The 23874-nt window shown below is 30.6% G+C and overlaps 3 protein-coding genes and 1 further gene across 6 annotated transcripts; 2 read left to right on the forward strand and 2 right to left on the reverse strand.

Moving 5' to 3' along the window:
* Positions 1–5601: 5601 nt before the first annotated feature.
* On the reverse strand, positions 5602–7514 carry Bm10320 (Uncharacterized protein; the record flags this gene model as incomplete). Of its 2 annotated transcripts, none has more annotated exons than XM_043077747.1 (2): positions 5602–6057; positions 7470–7514. In XM_043077747.1, 2 exons carry the CDS (start codon positions 7512–7514, stop codon positions 5602–5604), a joined length of 501 nt encoding a protein of 166 aa, XP_042933681.1. The 2 variants fall into 2 exon arrangements, with proteins under 2 accessions (XP_042933681.1, XP_042933682.1); XM_043077748.1 differs by lacking the exon at positions 7470–7514 and adding an exon at positions 6588–6590.
* On the reverse strand, positions 5684–6028 carry Bm15580. The gene has a single exon (XR_006227965.1). The product of XR_006227965.1 is annotated as a pre-microRNA Bm15580 (primary transcript).
* A 2684-nt stretch (positions 7515–10198) lies between the features above and the next one.
* Bm4453 (syntaxin A, putative) lies at positions 10199–16562 on the forward strand (the record flags this gene model as incomplete). 2 transcript variants are annotated; one of them, XM_043077749.1, is made up of 8 exons in its annotated part: positions 10199–10231; positions 10689–10772; positions 10965–11064; positions 11168–11242; positions 11350–11555; positions 11744–11932; positions 12253–12363; positions 16461–16562. In XM_043077749.1, the coding sequence occupies 8 exons, from the start codon at positions 10199–10201 to the stop codon at positions 16560–16562; spliced, it is 900 nt and encodes a 299-aa protein (XP_042933683.1). The 2 variants fall into 2 exon arrangements, with proteins under 2 accessions (XP_042933683.1, XP_042933684.1); XM_043077750.1 differs by lacking the exon at positions 16461–16562 and adding an exon at positions 14343–14429.
* Positions 16563–20237: 3675 nt separating this feature from the next.
* On the forward strand, positions 20238–23497 carry Bma-ppk-2 (Pip kinase protein 2, putative; the record flags this gene model as incomplete). The annotated part of the gene is made up of 10 exons (XM_001902864.2): positions 20238–20366; positions 20699–20796; positions 21080–21176; positions 21246–21401; positions 21629–21775; positions 22245–22307; positions 22395–22527; positions 22629–22826; positions 23007–23149; positions 23423–23497. The coding sequence occupies 10 exons, from the start codon at positions 20238–20240 to the stop codon at positions 23495–23497; spliced, it is 1239 nt and encodes a 412-aa protein (XP_001902899.1).
* Between the last annotated feature and the right edge of the window lie 377 nt (positions 23498–23874).

The raw sequence follows: 23874 nt of genomic DNA on the forward strand, positions 1-23874 counted from the left end.
ATAAAGTTTGTTGAAAAAATTTTCATACTTATTAACCATAGGTCTTGAGCAACTCATTAAAGAAACTATGGAAAAGCCTTTCGGAAGCGTCCATTCGTCAGAAACATTTATTAAAATAATTACGTCTTTTAACTAATTCAAATCACTGCAATTTCCCAAAATTTCTCTCTTTAAAAAATTCTCATTTTAAAAGTTTTGCCTATGAGGATATTATCGAATCCATATTTTATTTCCTAGAAGATTCAATAGCGTCCAATTAGAGCTAGAGTCTATTTCCAGCATTCCTTTTAATTTGCTCCAAAATTTGCCACTTCATAGTCCTAAAATGGCACTTAAATTGAATTTCCTTCAAGAAGCAATGATGCACATTCTTCAAAAGAATGTACTGTCCTGTCATTTGACGCATTTCTTGTCTTTTTGCAACCTAAAACAACAAGCTAAGCAAAAGTTCAATGAAACAAAAAAAACGGATAACTTTTTGTTTACTTAGTTGTTTTATAAACAAATAAATAAATGAATCAATAAACAAATAAACTATATACATATTCACATACTTTATCGTTTTTTTCATTTATTCGCTTGCTGAATAATTTATTTACTTGGTTAATCATTTACACTCAAACTTGTTTACATATCGCACTACGTCAGCAGCTAAAGAATTAATCATTCGACAGCAACGTGCACATACAATATTACCATTTTATCCTACCAAAATAACACAAATCACACAAATTACTAATTAATCCTCTTCACTAATCTCTGTGTGTACTTTTTCATTCCATCTGAATAGTAGAATAATACTTTTCAAACTAAATATTTCATCAATAAACAAAACTTACTAACGTAAGTTTCACTGTCACGTCAGTAAGCATACTTACGTATACGAAATCTTACACATAAAGCAGTAACGTATAGAAATATCGTAGCATATTGCCAATGAATGTTTATCGCAATGAGATATTAGTAGTTGTAAGCATGAAATAATGCATAATTATCTAACAGAAACAATGTTGTTCGGTTGCAGAAAGAGGAAGAAAAATAAAAATAAATAATGTAAATGTCAGTTTCAAAAAAGAAAAAAATCGGAAACGAAATTGAAAAGCGATGAAAAATAATAGCAAAATGATACAATCAACATTATCAGAGAATGAGAAAAGAGAAAACAAAAATTCCAACCAATCATTCATTCATTCAACCATAAATATTAGACAAAAGCATAGAGTACGGCCCGTGGACAATTCTAATAGTTCAATGTGTCAACTGCAAAGTATCACTCATTTCTTGAATTTTTCAATTCAAAAATAAATTATTGTTACTGTCATCGTTATCACACTATCATTTACTATTATCATTTGCTATTACTATCACTGTTATTGTCATCATTATTGTTAGTACTGAATTTTACATCTTTAAAATTAACAAAACTATATGCCATCTTCTTTTTTTTTTTCGAGAATTCTCTTTGCAATCCTTGAAATCCTGGACATCACCGGAATTCCGGACTTATTATTTGATAGGACGAATAATTAGCTACCGGAATAATGCATTTATAATGCAAAGCAATTACGGTGGCAGCAAATACGGTATTTAATAAGAAAGGAACGGAATGCATTTATTAGTAAGAGAAAATAAGATTATAAAGTGAAAGTTAGATAAGTTAAGTACGAGATTTGCAGTGATATTTTGGTAGAAGGGGAAGGAGAGAGAGAGAGAGAGAGAGAGAGAGGAAGAGAGGGGGAGAGAGGGAGAGAGAGAGAGAATGGACAAAGAACGTTTATTAGGCCAAAAGTATTTGTTAGGCCTAAAAGAGAAATAAAAGTACAAAAGAGACAGACACAGACATACACTCATAAATGAATATGAAATGATGGCAAAGATCCGATTTGTTCGTAGCAAATAGCATAAAAAGAGCTTTAATGAAGGGAAAAGCATTCTTTCATCATTAAAATAGCCAAATTTACTGAAAGTGAAATTTACCATTGTAAAAAGAAATAATCAATAAAAGCTATTAAATGACAGTTAGCATGCAGGACATGCACACACATACACGCACATGCACACATACACATACAAAGATGGTTAGTTTGAACGCTGTCTGTGAATGATCATTGTTGTGCGTATGTCTGTATGTGTATGTATGTATGTGTGTGTGTGTGTGTATGTGTGTGTAGTTGGTAGGAAGAGGAATGGATGAATAAGTTGGAATTTGGAATGGAGTGGCACGAGTGAATGGAGTTCGCTCGCATAATGCATGTAAACTATGCTTCATTCGTCAGTGTCGTTATTGTCGTCCGGAAACTATTGCAGCATGCAAAGACCCAACTCTGTCCGGAAAATTAGATAATTAGACAGGAATGCTACTGTCACCGCAAGATATAGCTTATTGTCACCGCAAGATATAGCTTATTGTCACACCTGTAAGCAACGACTATCAAAGATTTGCATTTGTGACAACATTATGAAATGTTGCAAGCAACTTGGATTATGATTACTGCTCAGGAATCTTTTTAAAGAATTTTGCATTGAGTGTGTCTGTGTGTGTCTGTGTATGTGTATTATCATTTTATCAGTTAATTCTATGTGTTATCATTTTATCAGTTAATTCTATTCACATTATACTATTACAATTCATTTCATTAGCATATTTTTGTTAAATAATGCAGTAAATAGGATAATCATTAAGTGATTTGTGACTTACCTAATGGAATGAAAAGTTTAAAATTTGAGAAAAATAAATAAAACGAAATAAGGAATGAAATATATCAACAAAAATTGTCACATATTGCAATTTTATCATTGAGAATATTGATTGAACGAACAGTTATCGTTTCTTTTTGATAGCAAAAGAAAAAAAAAAAAAAAGATTGTCAGCAAGCAAATTATTCTTTCTTTTTTTTTTTTTTCTGTTATTTGCTTAAAAGCCATAAAAATGTTTTTTATAATAAATGACTTATGAAAATGTACTTTCTAAATAGCAAGATTGCTTCAAGTTAATTGGCTAACAGCTAAAATGTCTTGCAGACATTAATTCCGGAATATAAAACGCAAAATGCGAATGATTTCTTGAAAGACAAACAAAAAAAAATGAAATAAAAATTGTATACAATAAGCAAATTCTCATATCTCAAAGAAATTAATAGGAAAAAAAAATTTGATTGAATGAATGATTAAAAATGGAATATGTGAATGAAGATGAGATTACATGATATTTCTATAAGAGTTATTAGTTAGTTTAACACTTTATGATAATCAATTCTATTGATCCGTTTAATCACCACTGATAATCAATGCTGATATCAAATGTTTAAGTGTAACATCGATATTCTTTGAGCAAACACATTTTTATTGCAGTGATAAATATTTGTGATAAATGATAGTTGTATAGTGTAATCTATCTATTAAACCTTTAGTGGAAAAAAAAGGAAAAAGGAAAAAAAAAAATTAAAAATTACACAAAAAAAAAAAAAAAAAATTTTGTTGAAGGAAAAAAATTACATTAATTTTCCAAATTTCTAAAAGGAAAAGAGAAATATAATTGTATTATCATATCCAAATCATATTCAATTATATCTGATAAAATATGATTAGTATTCCAAACTGATAAAATATTCGTAACTGAAAATTGATAAAATATGATTAGTAACTTCAAACTGATAAAATATTCGTAACTGCAAATTGATAAAATATGATTAGTAATTCCAAACTGATAAAATATTCGTAACCGCAAATTGATAAAATATGATTAGTAATTCCAAACTGATAAAATATGATTGGTAATTTTCACAAACTTTCAATTTTTTGCTCTGATAAGTTTAATTAGTATCATTAGAATAAATCAATTTTTATAACCATTGAGTCAAACTAATTACTTATCATACTTAAAAAAAAAGAAACCATAAAATAACCAAAAAAAAAAATGGATACTTTCTACTTGTTTACCAATACTTTCAACTGCCTATGATAGCAGAAATAATTTGAATACATCAAAAAAAAAAAAGGCAGAAATAATTTGAACACAGCAATTTCTTGAAAAATTAGTGTATGGCAAGTAAATCTATTTCTTTGCAGTAAACTAAAATGGGAAATACAATTACACGGGTAAACAAAAGTTTCCCAAGAGAAGCTCATTTAGTGTTTTTAATACTTGGGCACAAATTATCGTCTACTAATGTTAGCTTTAAATGATGCATCGCAGTTTTACTTATGCCTTTTAAATGAAAAAAAAAAAAAGAGAAAGAAAAAAAATTTGAATGTAAAGTAATTTTGCATGAAAATTTTATAGGATTGCATGTTAGATAATAATAATTATTATTATTATTATTATTATTATTATTATAAGTATCAGAGATTTATAGCAGGAATAGAAATTTGACATATATATGTGACAATTATAAATTTTCAAATGGATGACAGTAAGGAAGCAAGCAAATATGCAGAAAATTTATGGAGCAATGATTGAATACGGTGGAAAATATTAAAATTTGTAAACATTATTGAAATTCCATTTTTAGCCTAATTTTGTAAATGTTATGAATGAAAATTAAATTTATGAATATTCATTAATGCAACATAAATTTAGTGAAATGGAAAAAGTTTTGCAAATGTTAGTGATCATTTTGCTATACTGAGAAATAATTTAATGTATTATAAAATGAAAAATAGCTTATGAAAAATGAAAGTAGAAAAAAAAAAAAAAAAAAAAGAAGAAAAGTGTGAAAGTAAAAATAGACTAAAAGTAGAGAAAAAAGGAGCTAAAATGAATGAATTAATAATGCTGCATGTAGTAAGCAATTAGCTTATCTAAAATGATTGATAAGTAAAATTATGGTTGAAAAAAAAAAAAAAAAAAACGAAAAAATGGGATTTTTCTTTTCTTTTTTTTTATAAGAAACCCATCTGTTTGCAGTAATAATTTTATTTAGAGAAAAGAAAAGTATGATTTTTTTTTTCAATGAAAAATAAGTTAGCTTAGCATTCTAAGCTTTCATTTATGCAAATTACAACTGCATGTATGTTTGTGTTTATGTTTGCATGTGATAAAATGACATAAATAGAGTAGTGTGAAAGAGTTATGATGATCGATTTGCTAAAGTTAACATTTATTCATTTAAAAAAGTAAAACCTAAAATATTATAGGGAGCTATTAGTGGATGAAATAGTGTTAATGTGATTGTGAATGAGGTAGAAAAGAAAAAGTTAAAGGCTAAAGTATATAAAGTTTAGTTAGAAGGAGAATAAGAATTGTTTGTATGCAAAAACTACATTTTACCATTGGTTTCATCTATAAATTTTGCTAGAAAAACTGGGATGCATGTTAAAATAATCAAAATAAGCCTTGAAAAGGCATAGAAGCCTAGGCCAGATAGCTATGACTTGTGAATTCATTCACTGGCACATAAATACACATTACTTGTTCTCTTCATTTCCTCTTCACCACCAATTCAAAATTCACTTGCATGTAAATACACCTACACACATACACATACACATACATACATACATACACACACATATGCATGCACAGATACATACACGGATACACATACACAACAGATACACATACACGTACACATACACACATACATTTTAAAAAACAAAAAATTATGCGATTAGAGGAATTTTCGATGCATAAAGAAGAAAATGCAAACAAATTGTCGCTGGAATTTTTAAAAATATATTTGTAGTAAAAGGCTGATCATCATCATCATCATCATCATCACGATCATCATCATCATCATCATCATCACGATCATCATCATCATCATCATCATCACGATCATCATCATCATCATCATCATCACGATCATCATCATCATCATCATCATCACGATCATCATCATCATCATCATCATCACGATCATCATCATCATCATCATCATCACGATCATCATCATCATCATCATCATCACGATCATCATCATCATCATCATCATCACGATCATCATCATCATCATCATCATCACGATCATCATCATCATCATCATCATCACGATCATCATCATCATCATCATCATCACGATCATCATCACAATCAATGTGATTAATAGCAAACAAATTCTATCTCAGAATGATCAATATATTATTTATGGAATAAACACTATCAGCTATATCATATCATTATCAAACCTATATACAGTGGTACGATAAGCCTAACTTATAGAATTCTTTGAATTTAGATGTTCAAATTATGAAAGAAAAGAATTTTCATCTTATTTTGCATTTTTTTTTTTTTTTTAGCTTTAATCAAACTTTATGAAATAGAAAAGAAAAAAGGAGGAGAAAAAAAATACAAAATTACAGAAATTTTTGTACTTCTTGTAGCACAATCAAATTGAATACTTGTTAATTTAAATATTTCTAAACAGGTAAGGCAATAGCCATAATTTAGAAGCAATGGAAGGAAAAATTTAAACGAACATCAAAATATTTTCAAAACTAGTCTAATCAACGTTTCTAGCAAACAGGAACTTTGCTTGATAAATTTTAAAATTTGAAAATTTTCAAAAAGTTGCTATTATGATAATCACTCTCTCACAGGTTTTACTGTTTGTTGTATATTATAATCAGTGACTTGAAACTAAGAATACCATTTTTTGAATTTAGTAAGTTTCTTAAAAGTATTAGAAGTTTACGAACTTAATTTAATAAAAACGCTTCCATCCATTTAAGTAAAATAAACTAATAAGAAACAATAAATAATTACAAGAAAACATATTATTCCTTTTTGCAATATGTGACAATTTTTGTTGATATATTTCATTCCTTATTTCGTTTTATTTATTTTTCTCAAAATTTAAACTTTTCATTCCATTAGGTAAGTCACAAATCACTTAATGATTATCCTATTTACTGCATTATTTAACAAAAATATGCTAATGAAATGAATTGTAATAGTATAATGTGAATAGAATTAACTGATAAAATGATAACACATAGAATTAACTGATAAAATGATAATACACATACACAGACATACACAGACACACTCAATGCAAAATTCTTTAAAAAGATTCCTGAACAGTAATCATAATCCAAGTTGCTTGCAACATTTCATAGTGTTGTCACAAATGCAAATCTTTGATAGTCGTTGCTTACAGGTGTGACAATAAGCTATATCTTGCGGTGACAATAAGCTATATCTTGCGGTGACAATAAGCTATATCTTGCGGTGACAGTAGCATTCCTGTCTAATTATCTAATTTTCCGGACAGAGTTGGGTCTTTGCATGCTGCAATAGTTTCCGGACGACAATAACGACACTGACGAATGAAGCATAGTTTACATGCATTATGCGAGCGAACTCCATTCATTCACTCGTGCCACTCCATTCCAAATTCCAACTTATTCATCCATTCCTCTTCCTACCACTACACACACATACACACACACACACACATACATACATACATACATACACATACAGACATACGCACAACAATCGATCATTCACAGACAGCGTTCAAACTAACCATCTTTGTATGTGTATGTGTGCATGTGCGTGTATGTGTGTGCATGTCCTGCTTGCTAACTGTCATTTAATAGCTTTTATTGATTATTTCTTTTTACAATGGTAAATTTCACTTTCAGTAAATTTGGCTATTTTAATGATGAAAGAATGCTTTTCCCTTCATTAAAGCTCTTTTTATGCTATTTGCTACGAACAAATCGGATCTTTGCCATCATTTCATATTCATTTATGAGTGTATGTCTGTGTCTGTCTCTTTTGTACTTTTATTTCTCTTTTAGGCCTAACAAATACTTTTGGCCTAATAAACGTTCTTTGTCCATTCTCTCTCTCTCTCCCTCTCTCTTCCTCTCTCTCTCTCTCTCTCTCTCTCTCTCTCTCTCTCTCCTTCCCCTTCTACCAAAATATCACTGCAAATCTCGTACTTAACTTATCTAACTTTCACTTTATAATCTTATTTTCTCTTACTAATAAATGCATTCCGTTCCTTTCTTATTAAATACCGTATTTGCTGCCACCGTAATTGCTTTGCATTATAAATGCATTATTCCGGTAGCTAATTATTCGTCCTATCAAATAATAAGTCCGGAATTCCGGTGATGTCCAGGATTTCAAGGATTGCAAAGAGAATTCTCGAAAAAAAAAAAAGAAGATGGCATATAGTTTTGTTAATTTTAAAGATGTAAAATTCAGTACTAACAATAATGATGACAATAACAGTGATAGTAATAGCAAATGATAATAGTAAATGATAGTGTGATAACGATGACAGTAACAATAATTTATTTTTGAATTGAAAAATTCAAGAAATGAGTGATACTTTGCAGTTGACACATTGAACTATTAGAATTGTCCACGGGCCGTACTCTATGCTTTTGTCTAATATTTATGGTTGAATGAATGAATGATTGGTTGGAATTTTTGTTTTCTCTTTTCTCATTCTCTGATAATGTTGATTGTATCATTTTGCTATTATTTTTCATCGCTTTTCAATTTCGTTTCCGATTTTTTTCTTTTTTGAAACTGACATTTACATTATTTATTTTTATTTTTCTTCCTCTTTCTGCAACCGAACAACATTGTTTCTGTTAGATAATTATGCATTATTTCATGCTTACAACTACTAATATCTCATTGCGATAAACATTCATTGGCAATATGCTACGATATTTCTATACGTTACTGCTTTATGTGTAAGATTTCGTATACGTAAGTATGCTTACTGACGTGACAGTGAAACTTACGTTAATAAGTTTTGTTTATTGATGAAATATTTAGTTTGAAAAGTATTATTCTACTATTCAGATGGAATGAAAAAGTACACACAGAGATTAGTGAAGAGGATTAATTAGTAATTTGTGTTATTTTGGTAGGATAAAATGGTAATATTGTATGTGCACGTTGCTGTCGAATGATTAATTCTTTAGCTGCTGACGTAGTGCGATATGTAAACAAGTTTGAGTGTAAATGATTAACCAAGTAAATAAATTATTCAGCAAGCGAATAAATGAAAAAAACGATAAAGTATGTGAATATGTATATAGTTTATTTGTTTATTGATTCATTTATTTATTTGTTTATAAAACAACTAAGTAAACAAAAAGTTATCCGTTTTTTTTGTTTCATTGAACTTTTGCTTAGCTTGTTGTTTTAGGTTGCAAAAAGACAAGAAATGCGTCAAATGACAGGACAGTACATTCTTTTTAAGAATGTGCATCATTGCTTCTTGAAGGAAATTCAATTTAAGTGCCATTTTAGGACTATGAAGTGGCAAATTTTGGAGCAAATTAAAAGGAATGCTGGAAATAGACTCTAGCTCTAATTGGACGCTGTTGAATCTTCTAGGAAATAAAATATGGATTCGATAATATCCTCATAGGCTAAACTTTTAAAATGAGAATTTTTTAAGGAGAGAAATTTTGGGAAATTGCAGTGATTTGAATTAGTTAAAAGACGTAATTATTTTAATAAATGTTTCTGACGAATGGACGCTTCCGAAAGGCTTTTCCATAGTTTCTTTAATGAGTTGCTCAAGACCTATGGTTAATAAGTATGGAAATTTTTTCAACAAACTTTATCGATTTGATAATGATTATTTCCAACAAAATTCTGCTGATTCAAAACCATTAACAATGATCCGTTAAGATCGTGCATGCAATATTTACAGGGATTGTGACACGGTTGATTAATTTTTTTTGCGCTTATCTTGTTATTTTTGAGTAGTTAGCATTGTAAATAATGGATGATTTTTTCTCAGTTTTTTTGTTATGGTTATTTTATTGGCTAACTTATTTGTTTGTTTGTTTAGCTGTGTCGCCACTTTGTTTGTCCTTTTTGCTTGTTGTGTTGCAAGCGATCCGTCCATTTCTCTTATTCGTAACATTAATCGGCAGTCTTTTTCGAGGAGTGTGTATGCGTGGGTGTAGAAATAAATGGGTGTCGTTTCAGTATAAAATTCATTGAAATTAAATCAGTTTGTTCGTTTTTCTCCGAAGATGTTTGTATGTTGAGCAACATCCAACACCACCGTATCGACACAACGCTGCTTTTATTTGATCGCAATAAATTGTTTCATTTGCAGGTTTGAATGTCTCTGTATGGGTCATTCTTGTGATGTGGTTCGACATGACAATTTATTACTTTCGACTTCGATAAAGTTTATCACGATTTTATAGGATCAAAGTTGCTTTTATTGCAGTTTTTTAGAAAATATCGTCTACCATTTAATCGATTATGACCAAGGATCGTCTTAGCGCTCTTAAAGCTGTACGTCTTTTTTTACTATTTGTTGATACGATTTTCCTTTTAACTGATTTGTGAGATTATCATTGATCATAATTTGATTTTCCATATGGTTTCCAGTCTTCATTTGTGATTAAATGTTAGAAGACATTTTTTTTTTTTTTTTTCACCTTTAACATGATCATTAGAAAATAGTGAATGGCTGGAATAATGGATCCATATTATTATGATTGAAATTACTGAAAATGAAAACTTTAAGCCTAGGTGAATAGCATTGCATGATTTAATATTATAAGCTTTTTCTGGCCAATATACTAACAGACCAAATATACTCATTGCCAGAAAACAGATGAGACAAGCATTTTATTCAGAAGCAGTCCTACAAATTGGAACTAGTTTAAATGTTTTTGTCGTTGAGATTATTTTAGTGATGGTTTAGAAAAAATAAGCAGTTTTAAAAAGAATAATATAAATATTTCAGGCTCAATCAGAAGAAGACCATGAAGATGACCTTGCAGCAACAGACAGTGCTCAGGGACAGTTCATGGAAGAATTTTTCGAACAGGTTAGACTTTTACATTTCCATCTTTGTGATTTCTTAAATCAAATTCATTCCAATTAGTCAAGTTTTTTATTTATGTTTGATTTGTTGTGGTTTATTCTTCTTGAAATTTTTTTTTTTAATTTGATAAGCTAAAAATTGGTTGTTTGCAAAAGGAAATTTATTTATTTTGTTACTATATTATTAATTATTAAGGTTGAAGAAATACGAGGTAGCGTAGACTTAATTGCATCAAATGTTGAAGAAGTGAAGAAGAAACATTCAGCAATTCTTTCCAATCCAGTTAATGATCCTAGTACGTCATTCTAACATAAAAATTTTCTCCTGACGTTTAGATCATTTTTTTTCCCAATGGTTTGATGATGTTTACTATGATTTGCTGATTGTATGTTTTACAGAAACAAAGGAAGAATTGGATGAGCTGATGGCTAGCATTAAGAAAACTGCAAATAAAGTTCGGGGGAAACTAAAATGTTAGTTTTGAGGTTCTGCAATCTGTTAAAGTTAGTTTTGAGTTGAATAAATAATATTGAAGACATAAAATCATTCATATATCTTTTCACTGAATGAAATATTTCAGTGATCGAAAATAGTATTGAACATGATGAAAGTAGTGGATTATCGTCAGCTGATTTACGTATACGAAAAACGCAACACTCAACGCTTTCCAGAAAATTCGTCGAAGTCATGACGGATTATAATAAAACACAGACGGATTATCGCGAACGTTGTAAGGGTCGTATTCAGAGGCAATTAGATATTGCTGGCAAGCAAGTAGGAGATGAGGTAAGCTTGTTTATTTTTCAATAAATGATTAAATTTTTTGATTACTGTGAATTGACGGCTTGGGTAGTGCGACAATGTCCACCGACAAATCTTTGGTGTAACTTGAGATATGAACTATGTGGCTTCAATAGCACGTCGTAAAATGTTGATTTTTTGTAAATTAGACATTAGCAGTTTATTGTTTCTAGGATTTGGAAGAAATGATTGAGTCTGGAAATCCAGGTGTCTTTACCCAAGGAATCATCACCGATACACAACAAGCACGGCAAACATTAGCTGATATTGAAGCTCGTCATAATGATATTATGAAGTTAGAATCGAGCATACGTGAACTACACGATATGTTCATGGATATGGCAATGCTTGTTGAGTCTCAGGTGGGTTTAAAGAAGTGGTGGAAGCGTAATTTTGTTTAGAGTTGTATTATAATTAATTACGAAATTGCGTGTAGCAGTGCTAGTTTATGTTTATTGCTTATTGCTTTTTAAATTGTTTGTCTGTAGTTGTTACCATGTTGATCATCGATTACAAGATATTATAGGTAGTAGATTTATAAATAATGTGAAGAACTAGCCATTAAAGAAATGAATTAATAATTTTATAAGATATTATGGGTAGTAGATTTATCAAGAATGTGAAGAACAGTTATTTTCATTTTTTTTTTTTTTTGATTTGACAGAAATAATGCTATTTGTAGGGCGAAATGGTAGATCGAATAGAATACAATGTAGAGCACGCAAAAGAGTTTGTCGATCGAGCTGTAGCTGATACGAAGAAGGCAGTGCAATATCAAAGTAAAGCAAGGAGGGTAAGTTTCTTTTTCCCTATTGAATTAGAGAACAGTACCTATTGGTCGGTTTTCGTGAGCTTTGTACTTTAATTTTAGCTACAATAAGAATGCATAATAAGAACAGGGTAATGAAGACTCTGTAGAAATTTTGTTTTTGGCATAGAACGGTTTTAGATAGACTTTGCAATGTTTAGCAAAGCGTTTATTCTTTCTCGGATAGTTTGTATTTTTAGTTTGTATAATTGGATTGCACTCTAGTTATTAAATTATGGTCGTAGTCGTCGTGAACTATCTGTTAACCTTTCTGCATGTAACATTGTCACTTTTATCATGGATAGTACGCTTATGTTTTATTTTAATTTTATTTATGATTCCATCTTATGTTGTTGCTTTGATTACATGCTTTAGAAGATCGAAAAGTTGACTATGCCTGGAATTCAAAAATAATTCAAGATGGTTAAATTGATAATTAACAAATAAACCCATAAACTTTTCGATTTCCTTATTGTTTGTCGTTGGTGTTATGATATAATTGCTCGACATAAAGTTCGCTGAATCTGCTCCGAAACAGCTATGCGGAGGAAATTTTAAGTAATTTCCAGTTGAATTATTAAATTATATTATGTGCACGAATTGTTTGTGTTTGTGTTAGTGTATGAGAAAGATCGGTTATAGGGAGTATATTATAGAGACAAATTGAGCTAGAAGCTTTGTCGTATGAGAGCAATGCTTACTGGTCAACTGATAGGAATTTCCTGATTAGTTGAAATAGCTTTGTGCTAAAGAAGAAATTGGTCACTTACTTGTATAAGTCTGTCCATTTCTATCTTTGTCTTTTTTTTTTAGATTTATTACAAATATTATTAATTAGAAACCTTGTACTGTGGAAATATAATACTGAAAAGACGAAGATGATATAGTAAAGAAAGCATTGTTTCAGTGTTCTTTCTAGCTTGAAAAACATTTTAGTACGGTGAGGAAAAGAAAAGAAAAAGTTTTGTTTATTTATCTTATGAAATCTCATGAATTCAGCCACCTTTTAAATCTAATTTTTATGTGTAAGTTTATTGCGAACAATATTTTGCATTTTCTTTCTCTTTTTCTCAGGTAGCCACTTTTTTTTTTTTTTTTTTTTTTTTTTCAATCGTGACAACTGCACATAAATATCGATGTATGTAAGAATGGCTGGGAAAATGTTGCGCAGAATATTCAGTCCCCGCAGGAATTGTTACCCTTTTTTTGTGGGAAATCATTTTATCTTTGTTGCGGAAAAGGATATCGTTATCGACATTAATAGTCTATATTCTAAGTATGTATTTTTTTTTGCTTTCTTGCCTAAAATTGCAAATTTTCCATCTAATTATTTCTGTCAATGACAACTTTTCACTGCTTTTTACTATTGTTGTAGAAATCGGGGAAGGGGAATATTTGGGCATTTTCTACCTCTTTAGTATCTTTGCTACGATGTGTTTCTCATAGTTCTTATGGCTACGATCAGTAAACTTTCATAGGATGTGAACTTGCTATTCACCGCAGCAAATTTTGAAGTTATAAGTGTAGACTGTTCCTCAGACTCTACTATTCTTCATCAACCATTTGTGAATTTCACGGGTAAAGTTGGGGAATATTTGGATAGAATAGTTGAGTTGTTGAGATATTTGTGACAATGTCTTGAAAGTGATTCGTTTTGTGGTGGTTGCAACTATGCTTTTTTGATTGCTGTGGTTGTGGTTGTTTGAAATTTCGTTGTTCTAATTGTGATGCATGTTTCATGCTAGAAACTTTTTGGTTTCTTTCAAACAGTTTTACTTACTATTTTGTCCTCAAATGATGTAAACAGAATGAAAAGCTACCTACTTATTTAGTTAACTTGATTATTGTCTCAGTAGATTACTTCCTTGTTGGTTTCCGATGTGATTTTTGCTATTTAGCAGTAACTAAGAGAAAAGGAAAAAGTTGCAAAAATCAAAATGAAAGATGCATTATTCTCCTTTCAGAAGAAGATAATGATATTGATTTGCGTGACAATTCTAATCGCCATACTGGTCCTCATGTTGATGACATTTATTCCAAGTCCTTTCTGAGATATCAGGCCACTCATTTTGCTATTATTTAAACATATTTGTTATCATTCATGTTTTTCCCTTAAAATCAGCATTATAGCTTCTTGCAATTATTTGTTGTTTCTTATTATCTCAGTTTTATTATATGTGTGTAATCATAACACGGCTTATTTACGATGTTTCTTTGTTTACTGATGACGACCGTTCGTAGCAATCATCTTTTTTTCTTGCTTCATCACTGCCTGAATTTGCATAAATTTCACCTTTGTTTATACATCCATTTCTGCAGCATTTTTTTTCCCCAACAATTATCTTATGATTCGTGCAGTGAACATTCGAAAATCGCATAATATTTTACTGTAACAAAACTGGGAAAAATTTTTAAATTTATTCTTTAGGTTTTGGTAGTTGGAGAACTGGATGTAATAATATTTGTTAAAACCAAAATAACCAAAATTTATTTACACTAGAATCGGGAAATCTGACAGATTAAGTTATTCTTCTATTACCTTATTTTTGTTTTTATAACGTTGAATATGTTCGTTTAATTATTAAATCAGTAATTTATGTAATTTTGCAATAAAATGTTTTTTTTTTTTTCTTTTCGATTAGCCTATGATTTCAAAAAGCAATGATTAGTTGTATTTCGTCATTTGTTTTTTGCATAAATGTGCTGATTTGTCATTAAATCGAATTGGTAATTTTATTTTTGAATTCGCAATTTTGTATACTGTGAAAGCAATTCAATTTTTCCTTTTTTGATTTCTTAGAATTTGTTTGCTTTAATCTGATATTGTTGATTTTCAATCCTTTTGTGATATATTGCAAAGGTCTTAATGCAATAGTCTTTTTGGTATCTAAGTGAGCAGTATGAAATTTTGAAAAAGAAAAAGGAAGGTTGGAAGTTGAAGAAAGTGAGAGAAAAATCCAAAGTTTACAGATTTTGAAATTTATTGTGTTTGCTAGAAACTCTGATTAGACTGTTTTTCAAATTTAAATTTCTCCTTCCATTGCTTCTGAATAATGGCTACTGCTTTATTTGTTTAGAAATATTGAATCGACAAGTAGCCATGTATATGCAATTTGATAGTGTATTTTTTCATTTCATATACTATTAGGTGTCTTTCAGAGAAGTTTCAAAAGTATTAAATGTATTGGAAAATTTCATTTAAAGCATAGAAATTAGTTTGAGTTTATTTGTTTTTGGGGGTTGTTTGACATGTGATCTTATTTTTCATTATCGATTGTAATTCCATTCATGGGTAAATCGTATGTTTCATCCATTTCTTTTCTTTTCAAAGCAGAAAAATTGGCTTATAGTGTTTGTCATTAGACCGTGGAATTGTTGTTTGTTCGAAAAGAAAGTGCAAATTCTTTTCGGTGGCTAAAACTTTTTTTCAACCTTTTGTTGTAGATTTTTTTTTTTTAAAATGCGAAAGGTTATGAAGTGGTGTTAATGAAATTTATGCTTAACTAAAAATTGCTGCCTATTATTACTTTTCTGATTTGATTTATTCTTCTGTTCAGCACAATCAAAAAAATTGCTTATTAATTTGGCTTTATTAACAAACAGTTTTTGATTGATTGGCGGTGGTCAGAGATTATTTGTTACTTCCATAAATAAATGAAGCGAAAGCTTCGAATTTTTAATCCTACAATTGGTCGGAGGTAAACATACTGAAATCGTATTATTTCACACCTTTTGTAGAATTCGTAATCCAACTTTTTTGTCACTCATTTCATTTGCTTTCTACATTTGTCATATTTTGTGCAATAACAAATTTTTTCGGAAGAATGAATCACTTTGTTATTGTTAACTAATAACATGTGACGATAATGAGAGAGGGTGCGACATGCCAATTAATAGGTGACAAATGATAACATGGAAAGTTTAGCGTTAGCTTTTCCGGATGTTCACGTAAGCTACTTTTCTGCTTATCAGTGGGAAGTACGGTTTATTATTTAGAAATAATGCGTTTAACAGGTTAATTACATTTGCGATGGGAAAAATTTATTTGCCTACCCAAAGTTGGGTCACGTGTAACATTTCAGAAAAAGATTTGCATTTTGGTATTCATTGCGTTGTTATTGATGTCGCTGGTACTATTCTTTGTTATCTACGTTGGTGGGTCATCCAAATCGTCGCAGAAATAGGCTTTCTCCGGAGGAGCGTCCTGATCGATGCTTATCGATCAGTGTTAACAGTCGGAATGTGCAGATAGAATGTGGTACCTGAATAAATACAATACGTTCTCTTTTCAAGTGCAATTCATTTTGTTTATACATATGGATTTAAATTTTCAGTTTCGGAATTTGTTTAGGCATTATTTTTGAGATATTGTTTTGAGAAGTGCAAATGATAAGTGTGGATTTGATAATATGCTCATAACAAAGCTGTGTCATCTCGGGGAAGTATGAAATTTGACCTTTTCTCTTTTGATAAGTAAGAGGAAGTAAAAAGAGGTAGAAATGTGTCTTGAAAAGTGATATACAGTTTCAATGGAGCAAAATATATATGCTTTTCAATCTCACTGCCTTTCAAAAATGACAAAGTATTAGTTTTTAAAAAGGTTTACAATACTGTTTGTTGGTGTTTGAATAGGATATCCATATGATGGTAGCTTTTATCCTTGAATATCCATTCTCGAAATACCCGGGATGCTACCCATCTTCATCATCTACGGGTAATTTGATTGATAATAATTGTATTAAAGGATAGAAATTGTAATTTTTTCATTTTCTTGCCATGTAATTTATTTATATTTGCCATTGTAATTACATTTGCGTCACTTAATGTAAATAAAGTAAACAATTCAATGATAAGTTGATCAGTTAGTATCAGTTGAAGTAAGCGTAATTGCAGAGATTACATTATTACTATGGGCGAAGCAGTCAAGTTACTACTTGCAGTGACTTCCTGATTCGTCCATATTTGAGGTTGGCCGATAGACTAAACGGAAAAGATTTCCGGTGAGAATCAGCAAATAGATTGCACCGCGGTTCGCATAAATTTGGCTCAGATTTGCAAACTAATTTTGACTGCTATTAATTGATGGAGCTGAATAGAACATGAGAAAGTGATCATTGGGATTTTCAGAAATTCAATGAAATGTAGGATTTTCTGCGTCAGTGCTGTTTTCTGCTACCCCTCAGTTTGCTACTAGCTTCTCAGGCGTTTAAAGTTTTGTTTAAGTTTAAGCGTCAATAACAAAGATGAAAGGTGGATAACAAAGATGACAGGTGAAATTGTTGATGAATTCAATTTTTTTTTTTATTTATTTATTGTAAGCTTCTCAATTTATTTAACGAAAAAGCAATGTTTTGTATTATTGTCGTACTTTTTTCGTTATAATTAGTTTAGAGTTTTGTGTTGTTACAAAAATTTAGGTGAAATTGTTGACGAATTGAATTTTTTGTCTAGAAAAGGTATAACAATGATACTTGGTCCACTCTTTGTATTTTGTATTGCTTATTTCTTCTTTTGTACATTTTGCTCAATATTTTACGGGAATTAAATTATAAATTTTGTTCTAACACATTTACATCTTTGCGCATATTTGCATTTTGTTGCAAATGTCGAGAATAATGACACTTTTTGTAACAAATCTGCTAATATACTACAAGCATTTCTATTCTTGACTGTCTTTTGACATTGTTATAAAAATTATTTCACGTTAATATTGCTAAATAACACAATTGCTTCAAATTTTGGTTAATGAATGCTACTCTGTAAGCTTTGCAATTTATCGAAACAAACTTCAGATCAATCTTTAAAAGAAAAAGAAAAAGCGAATATTACTTAGGGAGTGATAAAGATGAAAGGTTAACAAAATGTTAGAAATGCAATCTATGTTAACTGTATAGTAATTATCATTAGCTGCATCTGTAGTTTCTCATTGTAAGTGGACAGAAAGTAGTGTGTTGTTTATAAGTTGAATTATCTTCGAGAATTTACACAAAGATTATCGTTCATCCATAAATAACTGAGCAATTGTTATGAGTTTGAGATGTAAAAGACATATGAACAAAGCTTATACTTTTTTTTTTTTTTTTTTTTTGTGGATAAAGAGATGATATAGACATATAGCAGAGCAATTTGTATAAGAAGGAAATGTTGAAATCTTTGATGTTGAAAATATTATGGTAACATGAGTTCATTAATTCAATAAAATAGATCAGTCGTTGTTAGTGTGAAAATGTTTTTCGAGATTATTGATTTCAAGCAAATGTAACAACACTCTCGTTTATCTATCGTTGAGATTAGAGAGGTGACAATGTGACATTTCCATTCCGCAAATCGATTAATCATTTTTTCATTTTCGAGTCTTCCATGTTTCATCGAGTGTATATCCATCGGGCCGTGTTAATTCCGTATTGAGTAAGAGATATCAGTTGCTGATAAGCTGTTGAATGTTTGTGGGTTTATTTTTTGTGATAGAGTAAGTTGGCAATGGTGTTTTTTTGGCATTTTGCTCCTCCTATCATTATCATATCATTTTTGCGCATCCTATCAGCATATCATTTTCTGTTTGTTATAGATGAGTTATTTATAAGTATGTGCATACCTTCTGATGAGTTAGTTATTTGTGTGTATCTGTTTATCCAGTAAAGATATTTTGTTATTGTGCAGTGTCCGTCGTTAATTAGTTTGTTTCTTCAATGCTTCACAAAGATTGTAACATTTTATGCATTTGAGAGAAGAATAAAAGAATGAAGGATGATTTAAATGTAAGGATGGTTGTATGTTGTTAGACAAGTGAAGCCTGAGTGATATTCGGAGAGAGGAGCAAGAGGTACAAATGGTGAAAATGGGTAAGTAGAGTGGTAGTTAAATCACGAGGAAACAGGGTTAAAGCAGCATTAATTGATCAATCTCGTCTGTCCAGTTAGAAAATCCCGTTAGTCCTGCAAAGCTCAGAGAATATAAGTTTCAGACATGTCTTTAGATTAGAACTGATAGGAGCCAGTTGACAACACTGGCTTTTACTCTTAACGCGGTGTATTATAGTTTAATGCAATTATTGTTTACTTTTAGCCACATTTCAGCCATATTTTCAATAGATTGTGTCGATCGATTTTTTCCAAATTTCAATCCTTTAAATCACATTATCAAAATATACGCAACACTGTTATCATCTCTCTTGTGTTATTTTCTTGGTAATTAAACAAAATTAAGTAATTTAAAGTGGGGTTTTAGCTATATTTAGCCGTTTATTAGTCTAATGAGATAAGTTCCGATAGTTTCTTTCAACAGAATGTTTAAAGTTTTTATTATCATATATTGGCTTATCGTCAGTTAGTCGAAAATTAATAATATTATGTCCCTCCTTGTTTACTTATTGTGATTCATATAATTGACGTTGGGATTGATTTTTCATTGGCTGTTTCTCGAAAGGATTAAAGGTTTGCGTGTTATACAATCATACACTGGCACTAAAAGAGCAGTGAAATTTAGTTGTTTGCGTGAATTTAGTTGAATCTGATGTTTTGCTTCCCATTTAATTGCCAAAAGCTACTTTTAAATTTTAGAGTTTTAAAGTTGGGAGATAAACGGAACTTCACGTAATCTCCGTACTTCGAGGGCTAATTTTGTCGAAATATTTGCCTCAGATAATGATTTGAATAAGTAATTTGAACCATGATATTCTTAAGGCTTGAAAATGCCATTCTCGGTATCGTGTTTTCTGTATTCAGTGCAGTGTTTTTTCCCTTAGTTCTAATCCATCTTTTGAAAATTCGGGCGAATGACTATTTTATTACCAATAAAGAACGTCCATCGTCGCATACTATTTCATAATAACTTTGAATTTTTTATTGTACTTTGTAGAGATGTCTACGAAGAAAAAAACACCACGTAAAGGAAAGAAGGGAAAAGGAAAAGTTTTGGTACCAAAATGGAAATTATTTCGAGCCAAGGAACCACTTCTTTCGGTATTCATGTGGGGAGTGAATCATTCGGTAAATAGTTCCCATTTTTATTAATAATATTGTGTCGTTTTTATGTTAGCTTTAAATTATTTCAGGCTAAAACAGAAAACATTCAATTTTCATAATTGTTGGGGCTTGTTTTGCTTTTCAAATCTTACTTAAAAAACAAGTAATAAATCAAGCACTGTGTAAACAACCATGAACACTGATTGTTTGCATGACGATTGATTTGTTGATGATTTTATTACAAATAAAATGTTTCATGAAAAACTGGCATATGAAGTTTGAACAGTTAGCACAGAAGCATTGCTTTGAGAAGTATAAGAGATAATTAGCAAAGCTTTATGACAGTTATGTTACAGATCAGCGAATTACTACATGTTCCACCTCCAGGGTTGCTGATGCCTGATGATTTTAAAGCCTCGATTAAAATTAAAATTGACAATCATTTCTTTAACAAGTAAGATCAATTTGTGTATTTCACAAGCGAATTTTCCATCTGAATCTAACTCTAACTAACTTCAGTCATCTGGATTGTACACTCAGTTTGTGCTGTACATCTTTTTTGTTACCACATTGCGTATCAGACAGTATTAATATAGTTACAAAGCTACAAAAAATTTAGTATGATCGTGTCACTGAACAGCTTCATTAAACCCACACGATCAAAATTAGTTGAAAGCAAAAAATTTTTATATTGCATAAGTAATGCAACGTAAGTATCGAAGTTTCTGTTGTTTTAGAGATAATATGCCAAGCCATTTCAAGATCAAAGATTATTGTCCTAATGTGTTCCGAAATCTTCGAGACCATTTTGGTGTTGATCAAAATGAATATTTAGTAAGTTTAATCACTTATCATTTCCACCATTATTTATGATTTCTTTTGAGTGATGTTTTATCTTTACAGCGTTCGCTAACATATAGTGAACCGGAACCAGAACTGGATCAAGTAGACAAAAGTGGCTCACGTTTGTTTGTTTCACACGATAAGAAATTTGTGATAAAATCAATGGATTCGGAAGCAGTTGCCGAATTGCACTCAGTTCTCAGATCATATCACGAAGTACATTATATTAATAAAATTTTATACTTGGTTTCGCAATAATTATCAGAATTTTGAAGCTTAAAATCTATCAAGAAAGACTTAGAAGATAATTGATCGTAGAGAACGTTCTTATGAAATTTGGTGAAATTTGACCGAAGGATGTTTAGTTTGAATAGTTTCAATCCTTATCAAGTGTGCTTTGTATTTTTCGGATGTTGTCTGAAATTTTATACTTGTCATTTCAGTATGTAGTAGAAAAACATGGCAAAACCTTACTTCCACAGTTTTTGGGTCTATATCGTCTCACTGTTGATGGTAGTGAAACATATTTGATTGTAATGCGCAATATCCTTGGTCGAAAATATGCCGTCCATCGTAAATATGATTTGAAGGTATGTTTTGAATCAGTATCAGTATATTTACATATATATTCGAATCAATCCAATGAATTGATTTGAAAAAATTAGGTGGTGTCTAGATTCTCTCTCTAGACGGATTGATTCAGTGTGCATTTAACCACTGATAAATGAACGACCTGATTGTGTGCTTCTTATATTGTTGTATAAAACATATTCTATTGGGGGTTTTGAAATGTAACTGAATTTGTCTGTTTTTTTATTAAGGATGTTTTACAAATTCCTGAAATAAATTGAGTTTCGGACTTTCATTAAATTTTCATTTGAGAAATTTGGTAGTATCAGGTGTTGTCAAATATTGTCAGGTACTCTCCGAAATTTCCAGTTGGTCGTGAATTTGTCGACAGCGTCTTAAATTTATTTCAGAAAACTGAAAAATGAATTCCTAAATACCTGAAGATGCAGTGCACGTGTAGATATATTTTAAGGCAATAAAAGTTTATAGGGTTCAACTGTACAGCGGCAAGCAACTGATAAGGAAAAAACGAAGGAACTTCCAACACTTAAAGTTAGTTACTGTCATTTTTTCTTTACGGAATTTCTTAAAAACATATAATTTGGTCCAAGCAAAGATGTATGTGATTTTTTAATTAAGGATAATGATTTCTTGGAAGATAAGTACAAATTAATACTGCCGGCCGATGCGCGTGAAAAATTACTTTCAATGTTACGTGATGATGCCGAATTCTTAGCAAGAATGCACTTAATGGATTATTCGCTTCTTGTTGGTTAGTTTCTAACTTGAAATTAAAGAAAAACACGAAAATGTAAAGAGTTATTGTAATTTTTATAGGTAGTTTATAATTTTTATTTTCTTTTTCTGTTTCAGGTATCCATGATATGGACAAGGGTGAGCAAGAGGCAGCAGGCCAACAACCAGCCGAACCTTCTGAAGGTGAAATTTCAGGTGATGAACTTGTTCCAACGCCACCGGATTCACCGTTGCCATTAACAGGTGCATTTGCGCCAATCCCATCCGGTGGACCAGATCTTGATGATGAGTTTTATGCAATCCCAAGTAGTCCAGGTGAGTTTTACTCTACACTGTTTGGACATTGAGACTATTTGTTTTTCCCACTGTTGAGCCTGGAAAAAGCGGATATGGCATAAAAAAGTAATCGAAAGGCAGGAATTGATGATATTTTAATGCAACTTATCAACTTTTAATTTCTCTTATAGATCTTAACTGCAACAGATAAATTTTCAGAAAGCGATAAGCGGTTAATATATTTCATTGGCCTTGTGGACATCCTCACTTATTACGGAGTTAAAAAGAAAACCGCGTCAGCTGCTAAAGCTGTTAAGTACGGTTTAGATGCGGATAATATATCAACGGTGAAACCTGACCAGGTAGCAAATTTTACGGTCCATCAGATTTTATAAGTGTTTATAGTTTTCTGGGCTTTAATTCGTTACCGATTCCGTAAAACAATTTATCAGATATTTTCTTAATTAATTATCTTCGTAATACCACTATGTTATCTGGTTGTATACATTTTTACTGTGGAGTTGTTTTGCTTCATTTATCTTAATTCTTAGAATTCAGTTGGTGTTATTTTGCTTTAAAACTGTTGTTTGGAATTGTTCCTATATAAAGCCTCATTATAGTTTTTTTTTTTGCAGTATGCGCGCCGATTACTTGATTTCGTAAGCAATGCTGTCAATTTTAATACGGAATCAGCGGCGGTAACCCGTTAGCAGATCAATTCGAATGATGCAATTTTACAGCACTTTTTTTTGAACACATTTCTTCTCACATATTCGAGATTCTCAAGAAAAAAAAAGAAAAAAAGGAAAATTTTACTGCTTGCTGCCGTTGCAGCAAGCGGTAAAAACAGTGCTATAATGCTTCGCCGTTTCAAGATAGCTCGCACTATCGCTTTCATTTGATTAGTAATAGATTTCTAAGGAGTTTTCGGAAAACTATAAGTTTTCAGTAAACTATAGAATTTAGTTTTTATTCAAAGAGATATAGTATTCTACTTTATTCATTCCTACATATACTGTAATTATATTTATAATTTATTTCTCGATCTCTGACTAGTAATTTTGTCTTTTTTATTCCGCTCAATAAC

Source organism: Brugia malayi, assembly GCF_000002995.4.
Source record: "Brugia malayi strain FR3 genome assembly, contig: Bm_v4_Chr1_scaffold_001, whole genome shotgun sequence".
NCBI lineage: Eukaryota > Metazoa > Nematoda > Chromadorea > Rhabditida > Onchocercidae > Brugia > Brugia malayi.